The sequence below is a fragment of the Prinia subflava genome, chromosome 3 (assembly GCF_021018805.1).
Source record: "Prinia subflava isolate CZ2003 ecotype Zambia chromosome 3, Cam_Psub_1.2, whole genome shotgun sequence".
Taxonomy (NCBI): Eukaryota; Metazoa; Chordata; class Aves; order Passeriformes; family Cisticolidae; genus Prinia; species Prinia subflava.
In genome coordinates, this window is record NC_086249.1 from 17,689,980 (window position 1) to 17,713,471 (window position 23,492).

Genomic DNA, 23,492 nt, shown 5'->3' on the forward strand with positions numbered 1-23,492 from the left:
GATTGCAAGGGTCCCCGAGAACACAGAATAGCTGAAGTGAGGACAAAATAGTAGAGAGCTTGAAAAACATCCAGAGGACACAGAGAAGTCTCAGACAAAATGCAAACATTGATTAACACTCAGAGAATGATTACAGAATAGCCCTCCAAATGCCAGGAAAGTAGAAGATGGGCTGAAAGATCCCTAGATGAAACAGGAGCCAAGCAGAAGTGAACAAAGCAACAGAGAGTCTGAAAGAGATTCCAAATGCATAAGCTAGCCTCAGAGAAGGGAAGAAAGCCTCTGAGTGCTCAAGAAAACAAAATGCAGCAGTGTCAGAGGCCAAGAAAGAGCGAGCTAACGCAAAGGACGCCCCCAGAGAATACAGAAGAGGCTCAGTGATAACAGGAAAGTATCAGAGCTATTTAAGGAGCTCCAGACTACTCAGTAGTACCAAGGGTGGCCTCAAGAGAAGATTAATAAGAATGAAAAAAAGTGAGGAGAAGGATTGATAGTGCCCCAAAGAGTAGCATCAAAAAAGGGAAAAAGCCAAAAATCTGTAAGACTCAGAGAACACACAGTAACATCAAAGAGGCAAAAGAACTAGTAGAAAGCCTGAAAGAATCATGATGAACACACAAGAGACTTTGACAATAACAAGTATCAGAGATCCTGAAAGTGCTCTAGAAGTGTATGCCTGCAGCTGCTAAGAGAGTAGAGAGGCTAAAAGAGCACCAGAAAATAGCCTTGGAGAAGGGAAGAAACAAGCATGAAGGGTGAAAAAGTCCCAGGAGAAAGGAGAGAAGCTGCTGAGTTGCCATGAACCTTGAAGGAAGACTAATACAGCCCCAGAAAATCCAGTCAAACTTCACAAAAAGGGGCTCAAGGGTGAGCGGGATATGAAACAAGCAGAAAGACTGAAAGTGCTCCAAAGTCCCCTCAGTGAGAGGAAGGAAGAAACTAAAAGACAGCCAAAGCAGCTTTGGAGAAGTTAAGGAGGAAGTGGAGAGATTGGGAGAGTCCCAAAGAACAGAGTAGCCTGAGAGATACTGAGAGATTAGAAGAAAGCCTGAAAGAACCCCTGAGAACAAAGTAGCATAATGTCTAAAAATGCAAAGGATAACAAAGATTAGCCTCAGAAAGGTGAGAAAAGTAGGCAAGAAAGAGACCCTGAGATCATACAGTAGCCTTGGAGAGGTGAGAAAATACAGCAGAAAGACTGAAAGAACCCTGAGAGAGCACAGAGTAGCTTCACAGAGACCAAGAAAGAAGCAGATGTTAAGAGTCCAAGGAGGGCACACAGTATCACTGGAGGGCCACAAAAGGAGGACAGACACTAGGAGAACCCCACTGCATGCAGAATATCCTTCAGGCAAGCTTTCCCAGTTAGGCTGGAAAGCCCGTTGGAAAAAATGCTCTCATCCTTGTTCCTCAAAGCAGGAGTCCATTGCCATAAAAGCCAAAGCTCTGTCAGCAACGCTGGCTGTGCAGTCAGGTCTTAACCCACAGATTGGGTGTTCTCCTGCCCAAGCCTTTCCTTTCCACTGGCAGGACCAGAGAGAAACTGGAGGAGACACAGCACCTGGGCTCCAGTGTCCTGTAGCCACTCCTGGTTTGCCTAATGTCTCCCTTGGCAGTAACACTGGTACACACATGGAGGAGCAGGCCATCGTCCAGACATGCCCTGGCGCTCTCTGCAACAGCCCCAAGTCCAACTTCCCTGCAATCACAAGGTCATGTGAGGTATAAGCAAGGTCAGTAGATGGGCGCCTCTGTACCCTGTAGAAGGAATCTCCAAGCAGTGTCCCAGCACTGGCTCAGATGCAGCTGGTTGTGGTGCATCCCCGGCAATTCACAGCATCCTGAGGTCAACCGTGGGGCGGTGAGTACATTGATTACCAGCTCGGATACATGTGTGTGCACATTTGAGTATGGAAATGTGCTGCAGCTCTGTGGAGGCCTGGCCGTGTGCACACCAGACAGACTCCGGAGATTTTCTTTTCTCACTTTGTGGCAGGTTGACCCTCACCCACTGCTAAGCACCACACAATATCTCGCTCACTCCCACCTGAAAACCACAGCAGGATGGGGAGAGCAAAAGTGAGAAAACTCACAGGCTGAGATAAATACAGATTATTAACTGAAGAAAGAGGAAGGGGGAAAAAACAGTGATGCAGAAGCAGACTGATGTCCAGTCAGTCTCTGAGCAATGGCTGCCTTCCCAAAATCTCTCTTCAATTTCTGCAACTGTGTATGATATTGCAGAGCACACAGTATCATGAGTCAGTTTAGGTCCTGCTTGTGTCCCCTCCAATCCCCAAATACCCCTGAGGGGGGCTGAGTGGGAGTAAGAGAATGCCTTGATGCTGTGCAAGCAGTGCTCAGCAATAGCCAGAACACCAGGGCTTGCTTTAGTCACAAGTGCCAAATGCAGCACATACAGTCTGCTACAAAGAAAATTAACTCTACCCTAGCCAGACTCCAGTACACTCCTAAACATCACTTGAGTGCTGGTGGATGAAGACATCATGAGGATCCAGAGAAATGTAATTTTGCCTCTTCTTATGAATGCAAATCCTCTCCAGACTTCCCAGACAAACACAGTCTCCCAAACCCACAGTTTACAGGTGTGGCATTGTCTCTGATCATCCCAATCTTGCTCACCATGTTCCCCAGAGACAGAAGAAACTATGGATACTTGCTTGTGCTGCCTAATGTAACTGGGCTCAAAAGTACTTTGCAAATGCTCCCTTCTCCTCAAAATTAGTCAAGCACAGCATAAGTAGCCATTCTCTACATGTTATTCACTAGGAGGTGAGGAGGACAGGGATGCCATATCCAGTCATGAACAAGGTTGCAATTAATCCCTGCATCCTTTCCTAGGTTGCAATGAATGGTGGGTGAGGAATGCATCAGGCTATAGGTAAGTATTTTTTCTTTATATAGAGAACTAATGTGTATATTTAAATCTCAGGCTGATGGAGTCCATTGCAGGCATGTACATAGAAACAAACACTATGTGTACTCCACATTGGAAGGTGTTAGGGGTTAGGCTTTTTCTTTGGTTTTTTTTCTTTCTTTCTCTCAGATAATTGTCTCCCCATTTGTTGCTCCAGAGGTGATAATAATACTTAAAAGACCTTGATGGACGTCCTGGAATTCCATTGCAATGGTCCTGGGCTGGGAGGGGAGAAGGTGTGCAGTTGCAGAAGAACGGGTACTAGTAGCTGGGGAGTGAGCTCTCTGGCTGGGGGGTTTCTCTTGGAAAATGCAGGGACACCATGAGAGGTCAGGCAGCTGAGACTAGGCTGGGGGTCAGGGGCTGGACTCAGCCCTGTCTGCTCCCAGTGGTTGGAGGGGAGAGTGGTTACGTGGGGAGTGGGCACCTGTGTTTCCTAGATGGGGCTGCACTGTGGCTTGCTACAGACCAGCTCATCCCCTGTGGTGGCGCTGAGACTGGCTGCTCCCTGTAAGTTTTGCAAGGGGAGCCATCTCCCCTCTTCCCCCTCGGTCAAGCCGCCATTGCCACAAGGAGAGGCGGCTGAGCCCGTGCCACAGCGTCCCCTGCAGGCGCGGGGGAATCACCGCACCCGCCCTGCCCGGCCGGGAGCCAGCAGCGCCCCTGGTGGCTGGGACCGGAGCTGCACGGAAGGGGAGCGTGCCTGACAGCCGGGACGGCTGTCACTGGGTCCCTGGTTCTCTTTGTTGTTGCTGCCGGTGTGGTTGGTTGTTTGCCTTGTTATATCTATTCTAGTAAAGAACTGTTATTCCTTTCCCCTTATCTCTGCATGAAAGCCTTGTTACTCCAAAGTTTTAATAATTTGAAGGGAAGGCGGTCATATTTTCCATTCTAGGAAGCTTCCTGCCTTCCTGGGCTGACACCTTAAACCTAAAACACCTAAATTAAGGACATAAGGGAAGTAGGGTGATGAGTGAAGTTCAGTCATTAGAACAACACAGAGGGTGCAGCACTGCAGGGTCAGAGAGAACCAGTCCCATGCAGCTGTTCATGTGTCATATCTGAGAAACTGTGATGGTGCTGGCAGACTCAGTGGTTTTGAGTTTATCTCATTCTCTGACTGTTTGACTCAGGTAAACAGTCATTGTGCAAGGCTGCATTTAGCAATGTTGTGCCAGCCAGCCTAGAAAAGGAGTCAAAAATTAATGCAGGTATTAAAGTGTTCTTCCTCAGGGGTCTTCTATGTTCATCTCCAGAGAGAAACAATCAAACTAAAAGCCCTCTGCTTTCTGCAGCTGCTACAAATGCATCTATTTATATTTAAATTCTCTTAATGTCAGCTGAAGATCTGGAAACTTCCTTGACTCCTCCTCCCTGAAAAATAAACCTCCAAAAAACCAACAACAAACCCCCCCAACCAAACAAAAAACAACAAAATGCAAATAATCCAGGGGTAGCAGAGCTCAGTCTACCCATAAAAGGAGACAGAAAGGCAACTAGCGATTTTAAGCAACAAAGTAATGGTGAAGTATTGGATATGAGAGCAAGACAATAGGGGGAAAAAAAACCATCTAGGAATGTGAAAGAAAAGTGAAAGGAGACAGGGAAGTCTCTTGAGTGTGGGTTTTATTCTCCATTAATAAGGGGTAGAACATGTACTGCTTGGGACAATGACTTTCAGTCAGTATCACCACAAAGGAAACAAAACAAAAAAAAGGCAACAAAGAACTGAGATGTTCCCAGACCTTTTCCATCTCTCACAGAATGCAGAATAGGCATAGCTGAGGAAAGCACAACAGTAAGAGCACTAGAAAAGGATCTTCTACAAAACAGAAGGATGCAGGAGATTCAGGTTAAGAAAAAATCACCTGACACATATAACAGCTCCTTGAACAACAAATCAAGAGGATGTAGACTTTGAAGGAAAGAATGTAAAATAATATTCTTCTATTTTCCTCCACATCTCACGACCAATGCTATATTTGAGGTGGACAGCCATGGCCTCTAGATATGATGCTCTGTAATAAGCAGATTATTTCCTCAGTCTCTTCTCCTGCCTCTGGGCAACTGTATTTTTGAGTGTACAAGTTTGTGGATACCACAGGCATTACATGCATCCTACAATTTCCTTTATGCTGCAATGCCCACGCCCATCATAAAATCTTGAAGTCTTTTGAAAAGTTGCAAAACACTATCAGTATTTTCTTTTCATGGTATAGTCACTGTACTGTTATGAGGGGTCTTGGGGGGCATGGAATGTTTATATTTTATTCATCCTTTGGTTGTTCTGTTTGGTTTCTGCTTACTTTCAGTTTATGCTGGCAGAATTATATGTCATTATCATTTACATTATCATTCAGTTACATATATGTAAAATTATGCTGATTATTAAAAATATATCTGCTATGAATTGGCAAATACCAAAGAATCACCCACTTTCCCCTTCTTGGAAAATGTATAATGGCAGTTTCTGTTCCATGTCTTTTCTTACTTGGTACACTCAAGGGTAGAGAGCAGCTCTTCAGAGGGACACAGACAAGCTGGAGGAGTGGACTCAGAGGCACCATATGAAACTGAAAATGGACAAAGGCAAAATTCTGCACCTGGGAAGAGATAACTCCCAACAGTATGGGCTAGGAAATGGTGAGCAGCTATTCTGAAAAAGCAACGTGGTCCTGGTAGATGGAAAGCTGGATGTAATCCCACAGTGTGCCCTGGAGGCAGTGGGGGACAACTGCACCCTTGGCTATAAAATAGCAGAACCATATCCAGGATCTCAAAAGAAAGGAATACTTTCTTTAGGATTCTTCCTATCTTTAATAGGATTTTTAACCCATCTAAAATACTGCATCCAGTTTGAGGGTCATCAATATACAAAAGGCTGATAAAATCTATCAACAGAAACAATTTCAGCAGAAGAGCACCAAGACAGCCAGGAGGCCGAAGCACTTGTCCTGTGAGGAGAAACTGATGGACCTGGACTTGATTAGCCTGGAGAAGGCTTGGGTGGGAGCAACTAACTGCAGGCTTCCAACAGAAGATTCCTTCTGCAGAGGTTAGGAAGACCAGGCCAGGCTCCTCACAGTAATGCATGGTGGTAGGAGAAGAGGCAGAAGGCTTAATCTGTCATGAGAAGATATAGGGAAATTTTTTTCATGCCAGTGAGGGTCAAGTATCAAGCACTGGAAGAGGTTGGCTAGAGAGGTAGTATGTATCCTTGTAGGTTTCAAGACCTGACTGGGTACAGTCCTGAACAAAATGACCTGATCTCATAGCTGACCCTGATTTAAGCAGGAGGTTCTGCTATATCATATAATTTTAGACTGGTTTGGGTTGGAAGAAACCCTAAAAATCATCTCGTTTCAACACCCCTGCCATGGGCAGGGACACATTCTACTGGACCAGGTTGCTCAGAACCCCACCCAACCTGTCCTTGAACACTTCCAAGGATAGAAGGTCACAATGAGGACTCCCTGGAACCACCTCTTCTGCAGGCTAACAGCCCCAACTCTCTGCGTTTGTCTATGGAAAAGGGGTGTTCCAGCCCTCTAAACACCTTTGTGGCTCTTCTCAAAGACAACTAAAGTGCATTCCAGCTTGAAGCCTCTTTTAATCCCATCTGATACAATTTAAGAAGCACTGTCCTAAGGTAATTGACTGTAATTTCTCTCTGCTTCAGGTAGCTTTTACCAGCTTGGAGACACTGTGCCTGTTATTTCCTACCCAGGAAAAGGCACTGCCAGGAAGACTGAGGGAGCTCACCTCACAGGGTAACCCTGAAAAGAAAGAGTCAATGTGCCCAAGTTGCAACACAAGAAATTCTAGAATGGACAGAAGGACAAAAGCTTCTTGCCCTTGAAATCAGTTCAGCAGATACACCTGGAGAGGAAAAAAAAAGTTTTATGAGGAATTGAGCAACCTAATCTAGGTTTTAAATAAGGCCTGCTTTGGTAAGGAGACTGGATTACAGAACTTCATCAGTTCTTTCAAGTCTAAATTCTTCCATGATCCTACAATTTATGTACCAGGCAGTGCTAGGGAGTTCTCTCTTTCGCTTCCATTTGACTGTTCCCTGCGAGAATGGGTTTGCAACTCAAGTCATGTGGCCAAACCTCTCCATTTTCTGCCTTTTTGCTGCTTGAAGTAGAGGCTGATGAGAATCAATTAAGGCAATTATGTCTTCTTCAAACAGGCTGTTAGTCTGCACACATATCACATCACATATCCACAGATATCTTTGGATTTGAAAGGTTTTTATGCTTTGTTGCCATAAGGAGTCTGGTATTAGCATGTAGCTTCCTAAGAACAGTCTCATAACAGGCTATGTTTTCCCTGCAATGAAGATATTATCTCAAGAGAGGTTTATGCTCCGTTATTAATTATCAGTCTAAACATACAAAGAAAGGGAAGAAACACAGCACAAAAATCTCAACTCTGTCCCACACTTCAAGGCATAGCAGCAGAAACACTTCAGAGTTTTAGACAGAAACTTCTTTAAAACTTTTGGCTGCTAGAAAGCTGTGCATTGTGCTACTGTAACTTCAAATACACAAAATCTGTGAAAAGCCTGACCCTTATTTAAAAAATACACAACAGACAGCAATAGCAATAGAAATGGATGACTCAAAGAGGACTACATTAGGCTTAAAGCATTGTCAGCATCTTTTCAATTAAAAAAAATGTTCAACAGACATTCAGCAGCTAAGGCAGTAACAGAATCCTTCCTTGCTTCTAGCCTCTGTATAGATCCATAAACCTCTTCCTCTTGCATAACCCAAGGCAGGACATGTCCCAACAAGCTTCATGTGCTTTCCAACAATGTCAGCAAAAGTAACATGAAAAAAGATGCCACTACTTCCAGAAAGCTCCTTTATTCCAGCATTATATTCATGCCAGTGAAATACCTCCAGTGATTCAACATGGGCTGCTTGACAACTCAAATAAATAACCTTTTCTTACTCTGTATTCAGCGGCAAGGTCAGCACAGCCACAATCTGGATAAACATCCTGTTTGACACTCCCTCAGAACTGGAGAAATTAATCATTTTCACTCCACCTGTGTTGTTCTTGGCATGCTGCTCAATTAAAATCCTTCATTGCAGGATGTGTTGCAATGATTGCACACATATATGAGGACTGCCTGTGTTTTGGAAGTTAGCAGCTGTCCTGGTTTAGGCTAAATTTGGGAGGAAACCCCCAAACAGGGTCTCTCCAGAAAGCAAACTCAATCAGCCCCTCCCCCTAGCGGGTTTGGGAAAAGAACTTCTTCACAGAAAAGTGGAAAAAACTATTTATTTAACAAACAAAATGCCCACAAGCATAAAGAATGAATAATATGAAACAATAAATCCTCTTTCCACTCCAAAGAGAGATGGCAAACTTGAGAAAATCCTTGCCATGGGTAGCTCAGCTCAGTCTCTCATCAGTCCCAGTCCCTCTGGAGGTCCAGGCCCAGTGGGCCGCAGGTGTGAGCCCTCAGTGCTGAGGTTTTTCAGTCCAGAGCAGATTTAAACAGTCTTAAGAAAAAGGGAAAAAACAGTCCAGGGAACATTTCTGCCTTGGCTAGCTAAAACTAATTAAAAAGCACTGAAAATCTCTGTTCTACCATTGTCCATGCCTCAGACAAACAACTGCTGGAGACAGAACGTGTAGGAGTCAGGCAGTTTTCTGCAAAACAAACCGTGCGCTTCCTCTTTCCTTGTTTCACTCTCAGAATCAGTCTTAAAGGTACAGAACACAATACACAGCACACACAGAACAGACAACTGGGAATACGAGCATCATAAAGTCACCCTAAGACACCAGGTCACTGGCTGACTGTGGAGTGTTGCAGCTGGTGTCACTGCCAGCTCCTCCACCCAGCAGCTCCCCTCCTAGACCATCTGCACCAAAGGGCTGGGGGGATCTGTGCTCAGTACTGTGGCTTCTCTAACTGGTCCTGCTGCTGCTGCTTCCTGACCTCACTGTGGCATAAAGCTGCTCACGGGCCCTGAGCGCCTGCAGCAGCCTCTTATTGCTGCCCTCTTTGCTCTGGGTGACCTATGCCGTGCACAGAGTGATGGTCACATCTGCTGCCGTGCCTGGCACCAGTACGGTGTCATGGCTCTGCTACCACAAGGGACTGGTACTGGGACTGGAACTAGGACTGTCACTGGTACTGGTACTGGCACTGGAACTGGGCCTGGTAAAGGTACTGGGACTGGCACTGAACTGGTATTGATACTGGCACTGGGCCTGCTATTTATACTGGTACAGGTACCTGGGCTGCTTTTGGAACTGGGGCCGGTGCTGGAACGGGGGCTGGTGCTCGGATTGGAACTGGTGCTAGTGCTAGTACCGGCACCGGCAGTGGTATTGATACTGGACTAGGCCTGGTACTGGTATTGGCAGTGGAACAGGTGCTTGGACTGTTCTTGGCAGTGGGACTGGCGCTGGAAGTGGTCCTGGCTTGTGCTGTGCCGGTGCCGGTGCCGGTGCCGGTGCCGGTGCCGGTGCCGGTGCCGGTGCTCACAGTGTCCTACAGGTACGAACGCAGTTCCGGCCCCGGGCCCTCCCCGTACGCTCTGCGCCTCACGCCAGCGGCTCCACCTCCGCCCCGCCCCTGCGTTCATTTGCATGCCGGCCCCCGACGGGCCAATGGGGAGCGGCCACCCCGCGCTGGCCCCGCCCGCCGCGGCCGCCGGTAACGGAAGCGCCAGGAGCGGAGCGGGCCCCGCGCGCGCGGCCCGCGCGGCGCGGGCGGCCTGCGGGAGCGCGCCCGGCGCGCGCGGCCGCTGCGGTGAGTGCGGGCGGGGCGGAACGGCCGCCGCCGCCCCTCCCCCCGCGCCGCGCCCCAGCCCCGCGCAGCGCGGCCGGCCCGGGCACGGGGCGGGGCGGGCGCCGGGAGCGGCCTGCGCGCCCGAGGAGCGGCCGTGGCTCTGCGCTGGGCCCGGGCGCCCCGGAGGCCGATGGATCCGGCTCTGGAGCGTGCGGTTACGGGTGTGATTGCGGCGGTGGTCCCCGGCAGCACGGAGCGGGTGCGTGGGGGCGCAGGTGGGAAGGGCATTGTCATTCCACTGAGTGTCCCGTACTGGTGCTAATGCCGGTCCTTCTCCTCGCCTCCCCTCCCAAGCCCTGCGGGCTCACCTCAGGCAAGTCTCCTAATCAGGTGTCGTGGTCTCTAAGGAAGAGCCAGAGGTTCTTTTAGCACTGCCTGCGTTCCCAGCAGGGTACTGTACCAAGTCGATGTTTGTGGGTAGAAGAGCCTTTGGCAATAAAGCACGGTGTGCCAAGTGAAGCAGGCAGCACAGGAATCCGGACAGAGTAGTCCACTGGGATGCTGCTGCTGTGTTTGTTCTCATCCGGGAGCTGAGTACTGGCACAGGTTGCTCAGAGAAGCTGTGGGTGCCCCATTCCTGGGAGTGTTAAAGGCCAGGTTGGATGGGGTTTGGAGCAGCCTGGTCCAGTGGAAGGTGTCCCTGCCCATGGCAGGAGGATTGAAACCAGGTGGTCTTAAAGTTCTCCTCTAACCCAAAGCATTCTGTGTGTCTGCACACTGTAAAGCATGTATATCAGTCGAACATAAAGTATTTCTGGAAAAAAGAGGAAGTGCATTGCCACTAGCAGTAAAGCCATTCAGTCACAGTGCACAAGTGCAGTTCTTGTTCTGGAGGATGTTTTTTCCTAAGAAATCTGTTTAATTTGAGCTGTTCTGGTAGCTCCTGGACGAGTTAGAAACAGTGCAAATGACGGGAGTTGAGACCCTTCTCAAAATGCTACCTGACGCTTATAAATGGTAATTCCTTCAAACATTTTGGATTTATGTCACCTTTGAGAACAGTTCTCTTGTTTTTCTGGCTTTACATATTCATGTCTTCAGGTCTTTCCTCGTACTTCTAAAGTATCCTGGAATCTACTTGCTCACCCTAGACTTTATGATGAGGGTAATATACGTGGATTGAATGTAAGAGTTTTGAAAGCCATGGGAATATCTATCTCCTTAGTAAATGTTTTATGCCCCTGGAGGCACAGAAGTGTGTTGACAGGCATAGACAATCATGCCTTCTCTGCTTGTGAAGACATGTCCTCTTGTTCAAAAACCATCATTGATTTGACTGATCAGAGTCAAGGCCCTGAAGTAACTCTGGGAGGGAGCTGAGCTGACCATTTTAATGGGAACATGGGGAAAACACAACCTTACCAAGAAAAGCCTGAATTGCTTTCCTCAGCTTTAAAGAACTGCAGACTACCTCTGCCTGCTCTCAGTAGGATAGAACATAGTCAAATTGTTATCCAAGAGGAAGAATCAAATTGAAGGTGAAAGATTTTCATCAAAAGATGTTGGCCGGTTGTGCTTTTAACACCAAGTGAATGTAGGCTCTGTGGCTGTGTTGCTGTGGGTAATAGAAGAGATGTTTACGGATGCCCTCTGAAGCAGTGAATGGTTTTCTTATCTCTTTAAAAATGCTTTTCCTGTGCAGCTGATGAACCTTTTGTGTAGTGCTGCTTGAACTTGAGGCAGCAATCCATATATGTAGCCTTGGGTAGGCTTCCATTTGCACTGAAGTAGGTTTGTCCTCAGGTTCTGCAACTCGGTGATGTTTTGGAGGTCCACTTATGATTTCCCTAGTCTCTAAGCCTCTAGATTCTTGTTACATTTTGGAGCTTTTGATGATTTGAGTACAGCCTCTAGCCATTATCACAAAGAGGTTTCTCAGATTTTTTTTTTCAAACAACTACAGAAATACAACTAGCTTGGGAAAAATGGGGGGTGAAGGGCGGTGCTAGAAGTGCCTCCTGCTCTGAACTGCTGCTCCAGTAGCACTGGCCAGAACTAGGGGATGCCTACTTTTAGTCTCCAGTATTTGTCTTCTTCAGGTCTCTATTTTTTCTGGGTTGGAGTGACCAGGAAACAACTGAAGCATCCAGGATACTAACTGCACATTGTTTGACTTGTGCTGGGGGGTGTTGTTTCACTTCTTGGAAGAAAAAGTAAACTTGAGGACCTATTTGGGAAGAGTGCCAAAGTGTTTTGCTTAAACAGTTGGAATGGATGAATTGGTGACCTTTTCTGGGAGTGGGGCAAGTTTCTTCTCTGAAAGATTCCCTGAAACTTACTTAGAATTTTTGCTTGGGGAGATTGTTGCAGAAAGTTGACGCGTTAAGAAATATATGCAAATAGAGCACTTTCAGAGTTTTTAGAATTTTATTGATGAACAAAGAATGAGCTGAATTCTGGTGGGGACTGTTCTTCTAAAGGTATTCTGGCATTGGCTCTTGATATGCTTAAACCTGTCTAGCTGCTTTTTGAACTTCCATAAATTTGCAGCATCCACCATGAAAAGAAATTCATCCATCCATACCATGAAAAGAAATTCCATAGGTTGCTGTCTGGTTCATGATGTTTTTCTTTCACTTACTTTGAACTTGACATGTGCAACCTTCAATAGATGTCTTCTCTGTATGTCAGAAGAAAATGTGATTCCTTATTCCCTCTTTGGTTTTGTCGTGATTTTGTAGACCTCTGCTGTATCCTTTCCCCAGTTCTTTTTATTCCGTCCTTCAGAACCCCAACCATGGTAGTCACTGCTTGTGTGGGAGCCACTCTTGCTTTTGATGTGAATCTTCTCTGTAAATACAAGTACAGAGTACCAGGAATTTTACTGTGTCATTTTTAACTGTATGCATTAGGGAGAAAATTCTTCACGCAGTGTGAAGGACTAATCTACTGTGGTCTTGCAGAGTTAAATAATTGTATTCTTTGTCTTAGTTTTAATTTTTTTCTTACAACTTTTGATTTCCAGTCTGATTTGTTCACTGGTGGTGAGTACCTAGTAGATGTTTCCATCAAGCTGTTGGATGTAACCCTAACACCTCATTCTTGAGCAGTATGAATAAAGAGCCTGCTGTATATTTCTGAGTGGCCTTGATCCTATAACCATCAATATGAACTTTAGCACCTCTCTTTGATCACATAAAGCCTATAGCTCTTGCTTTTACTGTCACACTTTGCAGACAATTAAAAGAATTTTGAAAGTGTTTAAGTTAAAGGATAATACTGGATAAGTAACAAATTGAGAATTTTTCTCTGGAAAAAAAAGAACAGATCTGTCCTGGGCCTGTTAGGATTTTTTTTTTTTGTTGCTTTTTTGGTAGTTATTGCAAATGCACTTTGTTTTGTTTTTTTATAAATTTATCTAAACTTTTCTTGTGTGTATGTGTGTGAATGTTTCAGGAAATGCTTCAAGGACCATCAGAAGATGTGTTTGCAAAGATGGAAAATCCAGTTGAAGACATGGATACCTCTGATACCCAGTGGGGCTGGTTTTATTTGGCTGAGTGTGGTAAATGGCATATGTTTCAGGTAAGTACCTGTGAAGGTATATTGGCACTAATGGATTCCATACTTCAAATTACCTGTGGCTGAGTTTGTCTTAATGTGCTTTTTCTTTCATTTTGAAGACTGACTCAAACAGTCACTGCTCTATTAGCAGTGAAGACATTGAAAGGAGTTTCCGAGCAGACCCTCGTGGATCTCTGTCTTTTACCACTGCAAAGTTTAACTACACACTGGACTTCTCAGGTACGTATCCTTCCGAAGAGTAGATTTAAACAATACCAGGTCTCAGATACACCACCACATTTGTTCTTTCAGCAGGTTAATGTCCTCGTATCTGGTGCAAAAACATGATTAAGACTGTCTTCTTTACTGGAAACTACAAAGGATTTTTTAGAAACAGCTGCCCTGTTACATTTTTTGTGTAGTTTATTAATGAAGTAGCATGTTTGGTTTAATAGCACTTCACAGTGTTCCTGCTTCAGCTGCAGGTGGTGTGTAGGATACATCTCTTGAACTGGGAAGGTTGAACCTTTTTTCTTTAATGTGCAACAGCCTGGAAGCTTGGAAAACCTCTTCCATTGAGTCTGTATAAGAAGCATTGCTATGAAGGAAGCTTCCTGCTAATTCCTGCAATGTTAAATAAAAGTGATTGAATAATTCAGCAGGTAGTTGAAGCCAGTTCTGTTCTCAGAATATCAAGGAGATAGGCAGAAGCCTTTATTGGTAGACTGTAGAGATCTTGCTTGTGCTGTTCCTGTAAATTGCAGAGTATTACAGGTTTCTAATGTATGTAACTAATAATAAATGTAATCTGTTCTTTGTTGAAAGGTGTGTTCTAGTAACATTTTTTTAGTTTTTCTATCCATAGATGGTTTATTTTCTGATTAAATTACAAAACCCCGTATGCTTAAATATAGGAAATGAAGGAAATAAAGACATATTCCAGCATATGTATTCAATTTTCAAATATTTCAAATACAGACAGTGGGGACTGAGTAAAACAGCAATATACTGGCAACAAAGTGGTATCTAACAATACAAGGACTTTTATGCTTACTTATGCTGAAATGTCTTTTTATAAAAAACTATGTTTTGCATCCAGAATAAAAAAACTATAAGCAAATGTTAAAGAACAATTTTTATGTTACTCTCTTAAGGTCATGATGTCTTACACTAAGGATAGTGTATTCTGTGTTTTGACTGTAATGTAGTGGGACTGAATGTTAGATGGATATTTTAAAAATAAATGTTTTGTGTGTGTAATATTTGGACATTTTGCCAACTCATATAAATGGCTATGCATTTAGAAACATTTATTGAAAATGTTGATTTGTTACTTGTTGAAATTCCTGTCAAGTAACTTACATGTAGTAACATTCTTTTAAAAAATGACACTTAAATGTTTCATATACTGTAGATGAATTCCCAAAAATTTCATGCTAATTCTTGTTTTATGCTCAGTGATGAGACAAATCAACCTAACTACTCTTAAACAGCGTCCAATAAAGCGAGCTCCCTTTGCAATCAATTCATTCAGGTAAGGAAATAAGAGGAAACTCCTTATTTTTCTTTTATCCCTGATTCTTCTAAGTGAAATGAAACAAAAGTGTTTTATCTTCATTGTTTCTGTTTATTAACTTTTGGAGTCACTTGCTCTGAATACCTGTTGAATCAGAATTGCTGCAGGGAAGCACCACCAAAAAATGGAATCCATTGACTCCATAAATTATTTAAAAATGTTATTGTAACAGCAAAAAAACATTGAGTTATATCTCATGCTTATATTTTACTCATTTACTCTAAAGTGACTTAAAGTTAAAAAATTTGTGTTACCATTCTTTTATGAGTCTGCTTTAGATTGTCAGTTTCTTAGCATTTGATCAGTCATTAGACATAAAGCTGAGCTGATGTAAATCTGGAACTTGCTAAACAATAAACTGAGCTATGCAATGTTACTACCACAGGTGAAATTGAGTACCAGGGATATGTGGGGTTTTTTCCCCAAATAGTTTCTGAGAAAAGATTTAGTTGTGAATAGTAGTGTGGTTATACATTCAAAAAGAAAATTGTCATTTGCCGTAAGAAATGTAGTAGCAATCAGTTTACACTGACTTTCAAGAAGACCTGTGTTTTTGAAGTGTCAGGATTTATTTCAGTAGATATTTGCTAAATAGTGCATACAGTGGCGATTTACATTGTTTTTTGAATAATTGCATTCAGTAGTCTTATTTCCATGTGGTGGCATTCTTTACTTTCAGGAGATTCTTTCTTTTAGTCTCAATATAAAGGCTTAAGAGCTTCTATGTATGTAGTGCATGTGCTTAAACCACTCTTTTTTAGTAGTTCTGTATAAACTTCATGGGGGTTTGCTTTTTTTGCATACTGTGTTGTTTGGAGCAGGAGTTTGACAGGAAGAAAATGCCTCATGTCCTTGAAGTGATGTGCTTTTACCTTTTTTGTTTGAAGTTTCATCTGTGAAAATGAGGCTATCCCTATGCCTTCACACTGGGAGAATGTAAATACTGAGGAGCCATACCAGGTAAGAGTTGGTATGCAACTTGGTCAAAAACGTGTGACAATGAAATAATGCATTGAATTGAAATCGCACTAACCTCTTTTTTTCCAGCTTATTCCATTGCAAAAGAAAACAAATGAATATAATGAAGTTTCTAGTCTCTTTGGAAAAACAATGGATAGCCACCGAATTAAAAGAATTAAGAGAATACAAAATCTAGACTTGTGGGAGTTTTTTTGCAGGTGAGATTATTTCTAAAACCAACAGTTTTAGGATTGTTAATGGAAAAAAGTTTTAAATGATGCATCAGAAATATGTTTAACTGTTTTTATTATTAATGAAATTTTTATTACTTTTAAACTTTTAAATATTTTCTTATTTGTCATTTCTCTTTATTCAAAATTTAATTTTCAAGACTGTGTAGCTTCTACAGGTGCAGAAATGTAATACTTGTAGAAAAGCATCAGATAAAGCTGTAGCACAGATAATGTATTTAAGAGCTTTAGACTATCTGTGTGGTAGATGCCCATGATCCTTACAGTGGAGTAAGAACAAAAAATAGCTTTTTAAAATGAATCCTTGAGAGGCTTGTATTATTTTAATTTTTACTGAAGAAAGCAAATGAATATTTCAGTCCTGTTGAATTTCTCAATTTTGTGAAGCATGGGATAGAATTAAATGTCTAGTTAACACATATTCATGCAATTTCTTTTAAGTTTAATGTGCTACAAAACCTTATTCTAAGTTCTTGGCTTTTGCCTCTTGATATTGTGCTGGCCTGGAAGAGGTAGGAAGTGCTCAGTTTGGTGTCCAGTTATTTTTTTGGAGTCAGTCTTAAGCAATTGTACTTGACAAAAGTTATTTGTGTATCTTGTAGGAAGGAGTACATATCAGAAGGTTTGAAGGTGTTGTGCACTAATAAAATAATCTGGACTAATTTAAAGAGTGAGGAAAAAACTGGATGTGTACTAAAATCTTGAATATGTTATATGACTTTTTTAAAAGTATCTCATTTATTGTTAATTAAAGCTATATCATTAACATGTGTGAGAAAGTGAAATTCCTTATATATGTTAATGGTGAAGAGAGTTATCCTACTTTTAGTTGCTTCCTTTTTTGTTGGTGGAGTAAGGAAGGGGGTCAGCAGAGCTGCTGCCTTGGGCTTCCAGAGGTCAAACTTTGGGTTTTTCAGGAGACTGTTTGACAGAGCCCCTTGTGGTGCAGTCCTGAAGGGCAAAGGAGTCCAGGAAGGCTGGACACTCTTCAAGAGGAAAATCCTAAAGGTTCTGGAGCAGGCTGTCTCCCCATTTGCTGAAAGACAAGTAGTTGAGGAATAAGATCATCCTGGCTGAACACAGAACTTTAGCTGGAATTCAGACAAAAAAGAGAGTTTATGACCTTGGGAAGAAGGGGAAGGCAACTCAGGAGGAATAAAAGATGTTGAGGTGTTTTGCAGGGAGGAAATTAGAAGGACCAATGCCCAACTAGAACATAATTTGGCCATTGCTGTAAAAGACAATAAAAATATTTTTTTAAATTAATCATCAACAAAAGGAGGGCTATAGAGAATCTCCATTCCTTATTGAATGTGGGGAAAACGTAGTGACAAAAGATCAGAAAAAGACTGAGGCAACAAAGGCATTAATAGTAAGACCAGTTGTTATCTGGGCACCCGGCCCCTGAGCTGGTAGACAGAAACAGAGAGCAAAATGCAGCCCTCATAATTCAAGAGGAAATGGAACCTGCTGCCCCACACAAGTCTATGAGGATGGATGGAATCCACTGGAGAGTACCAAGGGAGCTCTAGAGGTGGTCATTGAGCCACTTTCAACCATTTACCAGCAGTCGTGGCTCACTGGGCAGGTTCCAGTTGGCTGGGGGTGAGCAAATGTGATGCCCATGCACAAGAGGGGTTGGAAGGAGGATCCAGGGAGCTACAGACCTGTCAGGCTGAGCTCAGTGCCAGGGAAGGTCAAGGAACAGCTCATCCTCAGTGCCATGACACAGCATGTACAGGGCAAACAGGGGTCAGGCCCAGCCAGGGTAAGTTTAGGAAAGGCACATCCTGCTTGATGACCAACCTCACCTTGTATGACAGGATGACCCACTAAGTGGATGAGGGAAAGACTACAGTTATTTTTTACCTGGACTTCAGTAGACACTGAAGTAGACACTGTTTTCCCACAGCATTCTCCTGGAGGATCTGGCTGCTCATGGCTTGGACATGTGCACTGTTTGCTGCATAAAAAACTGTCAGGGTAGCCAGGCCCAGGGAGAGGTGGTGAATGGAGTTGCATCTGCCTGGCCACCAGTGGGGTCCCCCAGGGCTCAGTGTTGGGGCTGGTCCTGTTTAATATCTTTATCTGTGGTCTGGACAAGGGGATCAAGGGCACCCTCAGTCAGTTTGCAGGAGACACCAAGCTGGGTGGGAGGGCAGGAGGGCTCTGCAGAGGGATCTGGACAGGCTGGGGGGATCCATGGGCTGAGGCCAGTTGAATGAGGTTCAATAAGGTAAAATGGGTCACAAGATGGTGCGAAAGGGTTGCACTCACTGGTGAAGAAATTATTGCCTGGTAGTATATTACAAAGAAATAGGTATTCCAGTATTTCAGATTCACTTGGTGTCGCAGGGAGGAAAGTTGAAAAGAACAGATGATGCTTAGTCTAGCATCTCAGTTTGGAGTTGTCGAGGAGTACAAGTAAAAAAAAGAGGTGTTGGTCGAGGAGATTCGTGACCAGTTTTAGAAAAAGCTTATCTGTTTACATAGGTACAAAGAGCATATCTCTGGGTATTTAGTTTTGCTGTAGGTTTTGCCTTTTATTGAGTGAATTGGCTGAGAATTTTCACAGTGCTGGATCAACTTAATTTTGTTGAACTGGATTATCTTGTCACTGCTTGTGGAAGGTGCTAAAATGATGCCTTTTAGAACAGTTGGACTCCTCGATTTCTGTTCCAAACTACCAAAGTGTCCTGTTGAGGCATTTCTGCATTCTGCACAACCAGCTTGCCAGTGTGCCCAGTATATTCTACTGCTCAGGAAGAACAATTGCTACTTCTATGGTTTAGGAAAAGTGTTTTGTTTAATTGATAAGATAAGGTATTACATTTGATCATTGCTTGAATGATTATTTGCATCACTGTAGCGGTCAGAACACATTTCCCTCTTACAATAGTTCCCATCTTAATGACAATTCTAAATTGGCTTTATGAAATGAACTGGTCAGAGATAGTAAAGGACTGTTACAGAACATCTTTTGACAATTGATTATTGACTTTTTCAATAAATTTGTTTCATTGCCCTGTTTCAAGAAAATTACTTGAGGCTACGTTTATATATTGTCAGAGATCAACAGCCAACAGCAGAGGGCTGCTGATTGAAGAAATTTCAGATGTTCAGCATAACTAGCCGTTAGATCAGATTTTGCTGGTTTGCCTAGGTAATAGTGCTTTATAATCTACCAACTTTGTTATCATTTCCACTATGACATTAAAATAGGTGGAGGAAACAAAATGTACAAAGTTACCTTTTTTTTAAAGATGTATCTGCAGAAAATGATCACACTGAAACTAGTAACACATGAACAATGTTGATAAAATTGGTATAGGAAGACCATTTTTCCAAATCTTAGACTATTTTGGGAAATAGTCCTATGGCATTCAGAAATGTGTGATTTCTAAATATGTACCTTAAGAATTCTGTCCTGTTTAAAAACTAGAGTCATCTAGGTACTTGCAAAGTGGAATGTGTTAGGTCTGTACCCTCAACAATATTTTCACAGTAGTAATTGTGTTTGTACACCTATTTATTTATTATATGCTTATTTATGTATTTATTGTGTGTTTTCTGTAGGAAAAAAGCTCAACTGAAGAAGAAAAGAGGTGTCCCAACGATTAATGAGCAGATGCTGTTTCATGGCACCAGTAATGAATTTGTAGAAGCAATATGTATTCATAATTTTGACTGGAGAATAAATGGGATGCATGCTGCTGTGTATGGAAAAGGTAAGTATTGCTGTCACATACAACAGTGGTAGTGTTAACAGCTCAACATTAAGTGTTCCCCGTAGTGTGTACTTTGTGATGTATGCCTTGTGTTTACCCAAGAGCTGTTTAATACAGCTCTGCTTTTATAGCAAGTGTAAATAAGGATGCAGTAAGGAATGTAATTGTCACAACCGGCTGGTAGGGCCAGGGAGCATGGGGAAGGGATGCCCAGCGGTGCCGTGTGGATCACAAGACAATCTGCCTGCTAAAATGATCACAGTAAAAATATTTGGTCATATTGTGATAATATAATAATTAACGACAAAAAAAAAGAGTTGCTCATGAACATAAAAGAACTGACACTTTTCATCATCTTGATAGCTATGCTCTGGTAGTCAAGCTTTCATGGTAAGAACGTCATCAGATTTTCTACGTTTTTTATTTGAAAGGGACCTATTTTGCAAGAGATGCATCATATTCCAGCCATTTCTGCAAAGAGAGCATGAAGCACGGGGATACTTTCCAGATTCATGGTGTGAACCTGCAGCCTCATCTGCACAGACCAGATAAAGTCATGTTTCTTGCTCGTGTATTAACTGGTGACTATATCGGCGGTGATTCAAAATACATGAGGCCTCCTTCAAAAGATGGAAGCTTTGTGAACTTGTATGACAGCTGTGTGGATAATACCTGGAACCCAAAGATCTTTGTCATCTTTGATGCCAACCAAATCTACCCTGAGTACTTAATAGAATTTTGTTAAGTTTGAACTAAGTATTGCTTGTGTTTTTTTGGTATTTTTCTTCCTTTTGTAAAGACAACAACATAGAAACATGATGCATGAAAGAGGTGAAAGAAAGGCTGACATACCTTTATGGAGGAGGGACGCTATTAAATATTTAAGAGAGATTGGTGAACTGTTTTTAAAAATCTGTAAACTTTACTAATGCGTTTTTCAAATGTAGAGACTATTACAAATCTGAAGTTGCTTAGTGAGCCTTAAATACATTGAGCATTGGTAAGTTTTCAAAGGCAAGATTTATGTTTTGATTTTCTAAAGTATATTAAAAGGTGTAGAAATATGCCTATAATATAGTATGCATATGATGAAACTAATCTTTTATAAAGATTGCCTATAAGACATAAAGTAAGAACAACAGCAAAACCCCAGGGGACGTGGCTACCTGTGTGTGTGTGTGTCTGTGTGTGTGTTCTATAGTAAGTGTTACTTTGTTTGGAGGTCTCTTAATTTGGATCCTAAACAAACAAACAAAAAAATTCTACAGCTCCTTCATCAGTTTCCTCCAGATAAAGTTCAACAAAGCTGTCAGGTTTAACTTTGTGTACATTTTACCATAAGCATCAATTATATACTGGGAAAATAACAAAGCCCTTGCAGTAGGATTTGACCATTGGTTTTGGTGGAAATGAGGCCCATAAACTTGTGGTTGTTAGTTGTTTAGTGTGTAACTGTTGAGCTCACTGTTGGGATATCAGCAGTGCCATACACCTTTCTCAGTTCTTATCCTATGGAATTTTTGCCATGTCATTACAGTATTCATGTGCTGCTGTGATTCCTGTCTGGTCAGAGTTTAAGACACACTCAGTGCCCATATACTTGGTGTTACTGAAGACAAATGGTTAGATTAACTTAACTGGAAATAATACAATAAAACAAGGAAAATTTCAAAAGATGCCGTCCTTTAGTTTTTAAACACTATAATAGAAAGCTTTCAGTAACAGTTGTGTAGACCAGGTTTTCGTAACTGGTATGGCTGTAAATTTAAAGAGTATTTTTCACATGTAGAAAGAGCAAAAAAGACAATATTTGGGTAAAGAACAACCCGGAGTACCTAAACATGTGAAGAGGAAGGGGCTGTTACAGTGAAATGCACTGTCATGTGAAATGATTTGCTATGGACTTGTGTCCCTAGTTTCCTTTGTTAAAGGACCTAAGTAGCACTAATGGACAAAGTCAAAGTTGAAACCTTTCTAGGCTTTTTCTTTGGCTATGGCCAGTAACAAGGCCCTGTAGAATTGGTATATAATTGTGGCAGATGTGGAACGAACTGTGTTGGTTTGTTGTAGAATTGTTAATGGACTTTTTGGATCAAAGGCTGTGTTTAAAATGTATTGCATTTAAAGGCACTGCAGCTGCTGTCGTGGCCAAGTCTGCTCAAAGTCAGACTAAACCGGTGGAACTGGAAGCAGAAGATGACGACATCTCTGGCATCGTAACTGAGGACACAAATATCTCTTCCTTCTCCTGAGTGCTGTTGTCTGTCAGTGGATCTTGCACAAGCTGTGTATCTGTTTCTATATGTAATTTCATGGCAATTTTCCTGTCCCTACCCTAAATCATTTAGGGCTAAAATGTGTTTTCCTTTATTTTAGGAAGTATGATTTTTTGATCTCAGTTGAGAAATCTAGGTTCTACTCTTGTAGGTATGATTTGTGTTTGATTCACTACTACGCTAGCTCTGCAAAAGGCACTTTGTTCCCCACATTGTATAAAATAATAGCAAATCATATTGGGAATTTGTGTATCACTGAATCCTTTTTATTGTTACACAGTGTTCCATAGAGCATACATTTTGTGAAACTAACAAATACAAGTGCTGTTGTTCCATTGATTTGGTCTTCTATTTCTTCTGAAACTGATGTTTTTAGTTTGAAAAACCTGAAGTTTCTTTTTTAGCACCTCATGGACACAAAGTACCACAATCTTCACTGATCTCAGAGGCTGTTCTGGTTGTGTGGTGGTGTCTTGTTTGCTGCTTAATTTGAATTGAATGGCACAATCTTAATCTTACTGCACAATTGAAGTTTTACCTCTTCTTTCAGTGTTCAATGTGTTCTGCTTTTTGTGCTGATGAATTTTGTTACTGAAGATGTCTGTAAAATAACTGTCCTTTCTCTGGCAAGGGGAGAGCAATTACTATTGCAAGCAAAGTCCAGAACTGTACAAGTAGCCAATGCAGGAAATAGTTTGACTTAATAAAAGGAACAGTGAGAAAGAAAGGGAGGAAAATAATTTCTTGGCCTTTGGAGTGTTAAAGAAAAGAGAAGGGATCTTGGTTTGATTCTGGGGAAGGAAACCTGCTATTTTGTGTTACTATTTCATGCAGTGAAGCTTTGTTTTCCATTTTGGTTTTACACCTGTGTAAGAGAGCATGTTATTCTCTTAAGTGTCTTGATCTGGCATAGAGCTTTCTTACTAAAATTATTCTTGTGGCAGAGTGTTTTCACATGAGCACTGCACTTCAGGATGACAGAAAAATAAGATCAGCTCATACTGGCCTTCTGGACCAGCTTTGTTTTTTACAATTGGTATGTGCTCAGTATTGCTGAATGGATCTCATTTCATCCAGAGCAGTTTGGGAGAGTGTCTCTTTGCGTTCCAGTTCATTTACAGGGTCAGTTTGCAAAAACTCTTGTTTTTAAGTTAGAATCCAAAGGGAGAAAAAAAGGATACAGCTCTATTTTTTAATAGATGCCCCAGTACACTCTGATCCAAGCTAGATGTGAGATACATAATGTGCTGGCTGAAGCTGGTGACTTAAACTCAGGACTGCATTGGATGCCAGTTCAGCTGTTGGCTTGAGGACAACTCTCACCCTTTTTAAACCTTTATCAGCACAGGAGATCATACATAGCAGGAAAGCTCAAGTGAGTCTGTGTAGTCTACATAGTGAAGATTACTTTCAGGAAGATGAGTGCATGTAAGTCTTAAAAT

At 42.3% G+C, this 23,492-nt stretch overlaps 1 protein-coding gene and 1 long non-coding RNA gene across 5 annotated transcripts; one reads left to right on the forward strand and one right to left on the reverse strand.

Annotated features, from left to right (window-relative positions):
* Window positions 1–8,216: 8,216 nt before the first annotated feature.
* LOC134548570 (uncharacterized) lies at window positions 8,217–8,614 on the reverse strand. Its single transcript, XR_010079809.1, has 2 exons — window positions 8,544–8,614; window positions 8,217–8,454 (listed from the first exon to the last, which is right to left on the reverse strand). It is a non-coding gene; the product is annotated as an uncharacterized LOC134548570 (long non-coding RNA).
* A 974-nt stretch (window positions 8,615–9,588) lies between these two features.
* Window positions 9,589–22,389, forward strand: PARP11 (poly(ADP-ribose) polymerase family member 11). Of its 4 annotated transcripts, none has more exons than XM_063394105.1 (8): window positions 9,589–9,716; window positions 13,152–13,280; window positions 13,379–13,499; window positions 14,718–14,793; window positions 15,723–15,795; window positions 15,883–16,013; window positions 19,623–19,774; window positions 20,206–22,389. In XM_063394105.1, exons 2-8 carry the CDS (start codon window positions 13,155–13,157, stop codon window positions 20,517–20,519), a joined length of 993 nt encoding a protein of 330 aa, XP_063250175.1. In that variant the 5' UTR covers window positions 9,589–9,716; window positions 13,152–13,154; the 3' UTR covers window positions 20,520–22,389. The 4 variants fall into 4 exon arrangements, with proteins under 4 accessions (XP_063250175.1, XP_063250174.1, XP_063250178.1 ...); XM_063394104.1 differs by lacking the exon at window positions 9,589–9,716 and adding an exon at window positions 9,745–9,954; XM_063394108.1 differs by lacking the exon at window positions 9,589–9,716 and adding an exon at window positions 9,831–9,970.
* Window positions 22,390–23,492: the final 1,103 nt, after the last annotated feature.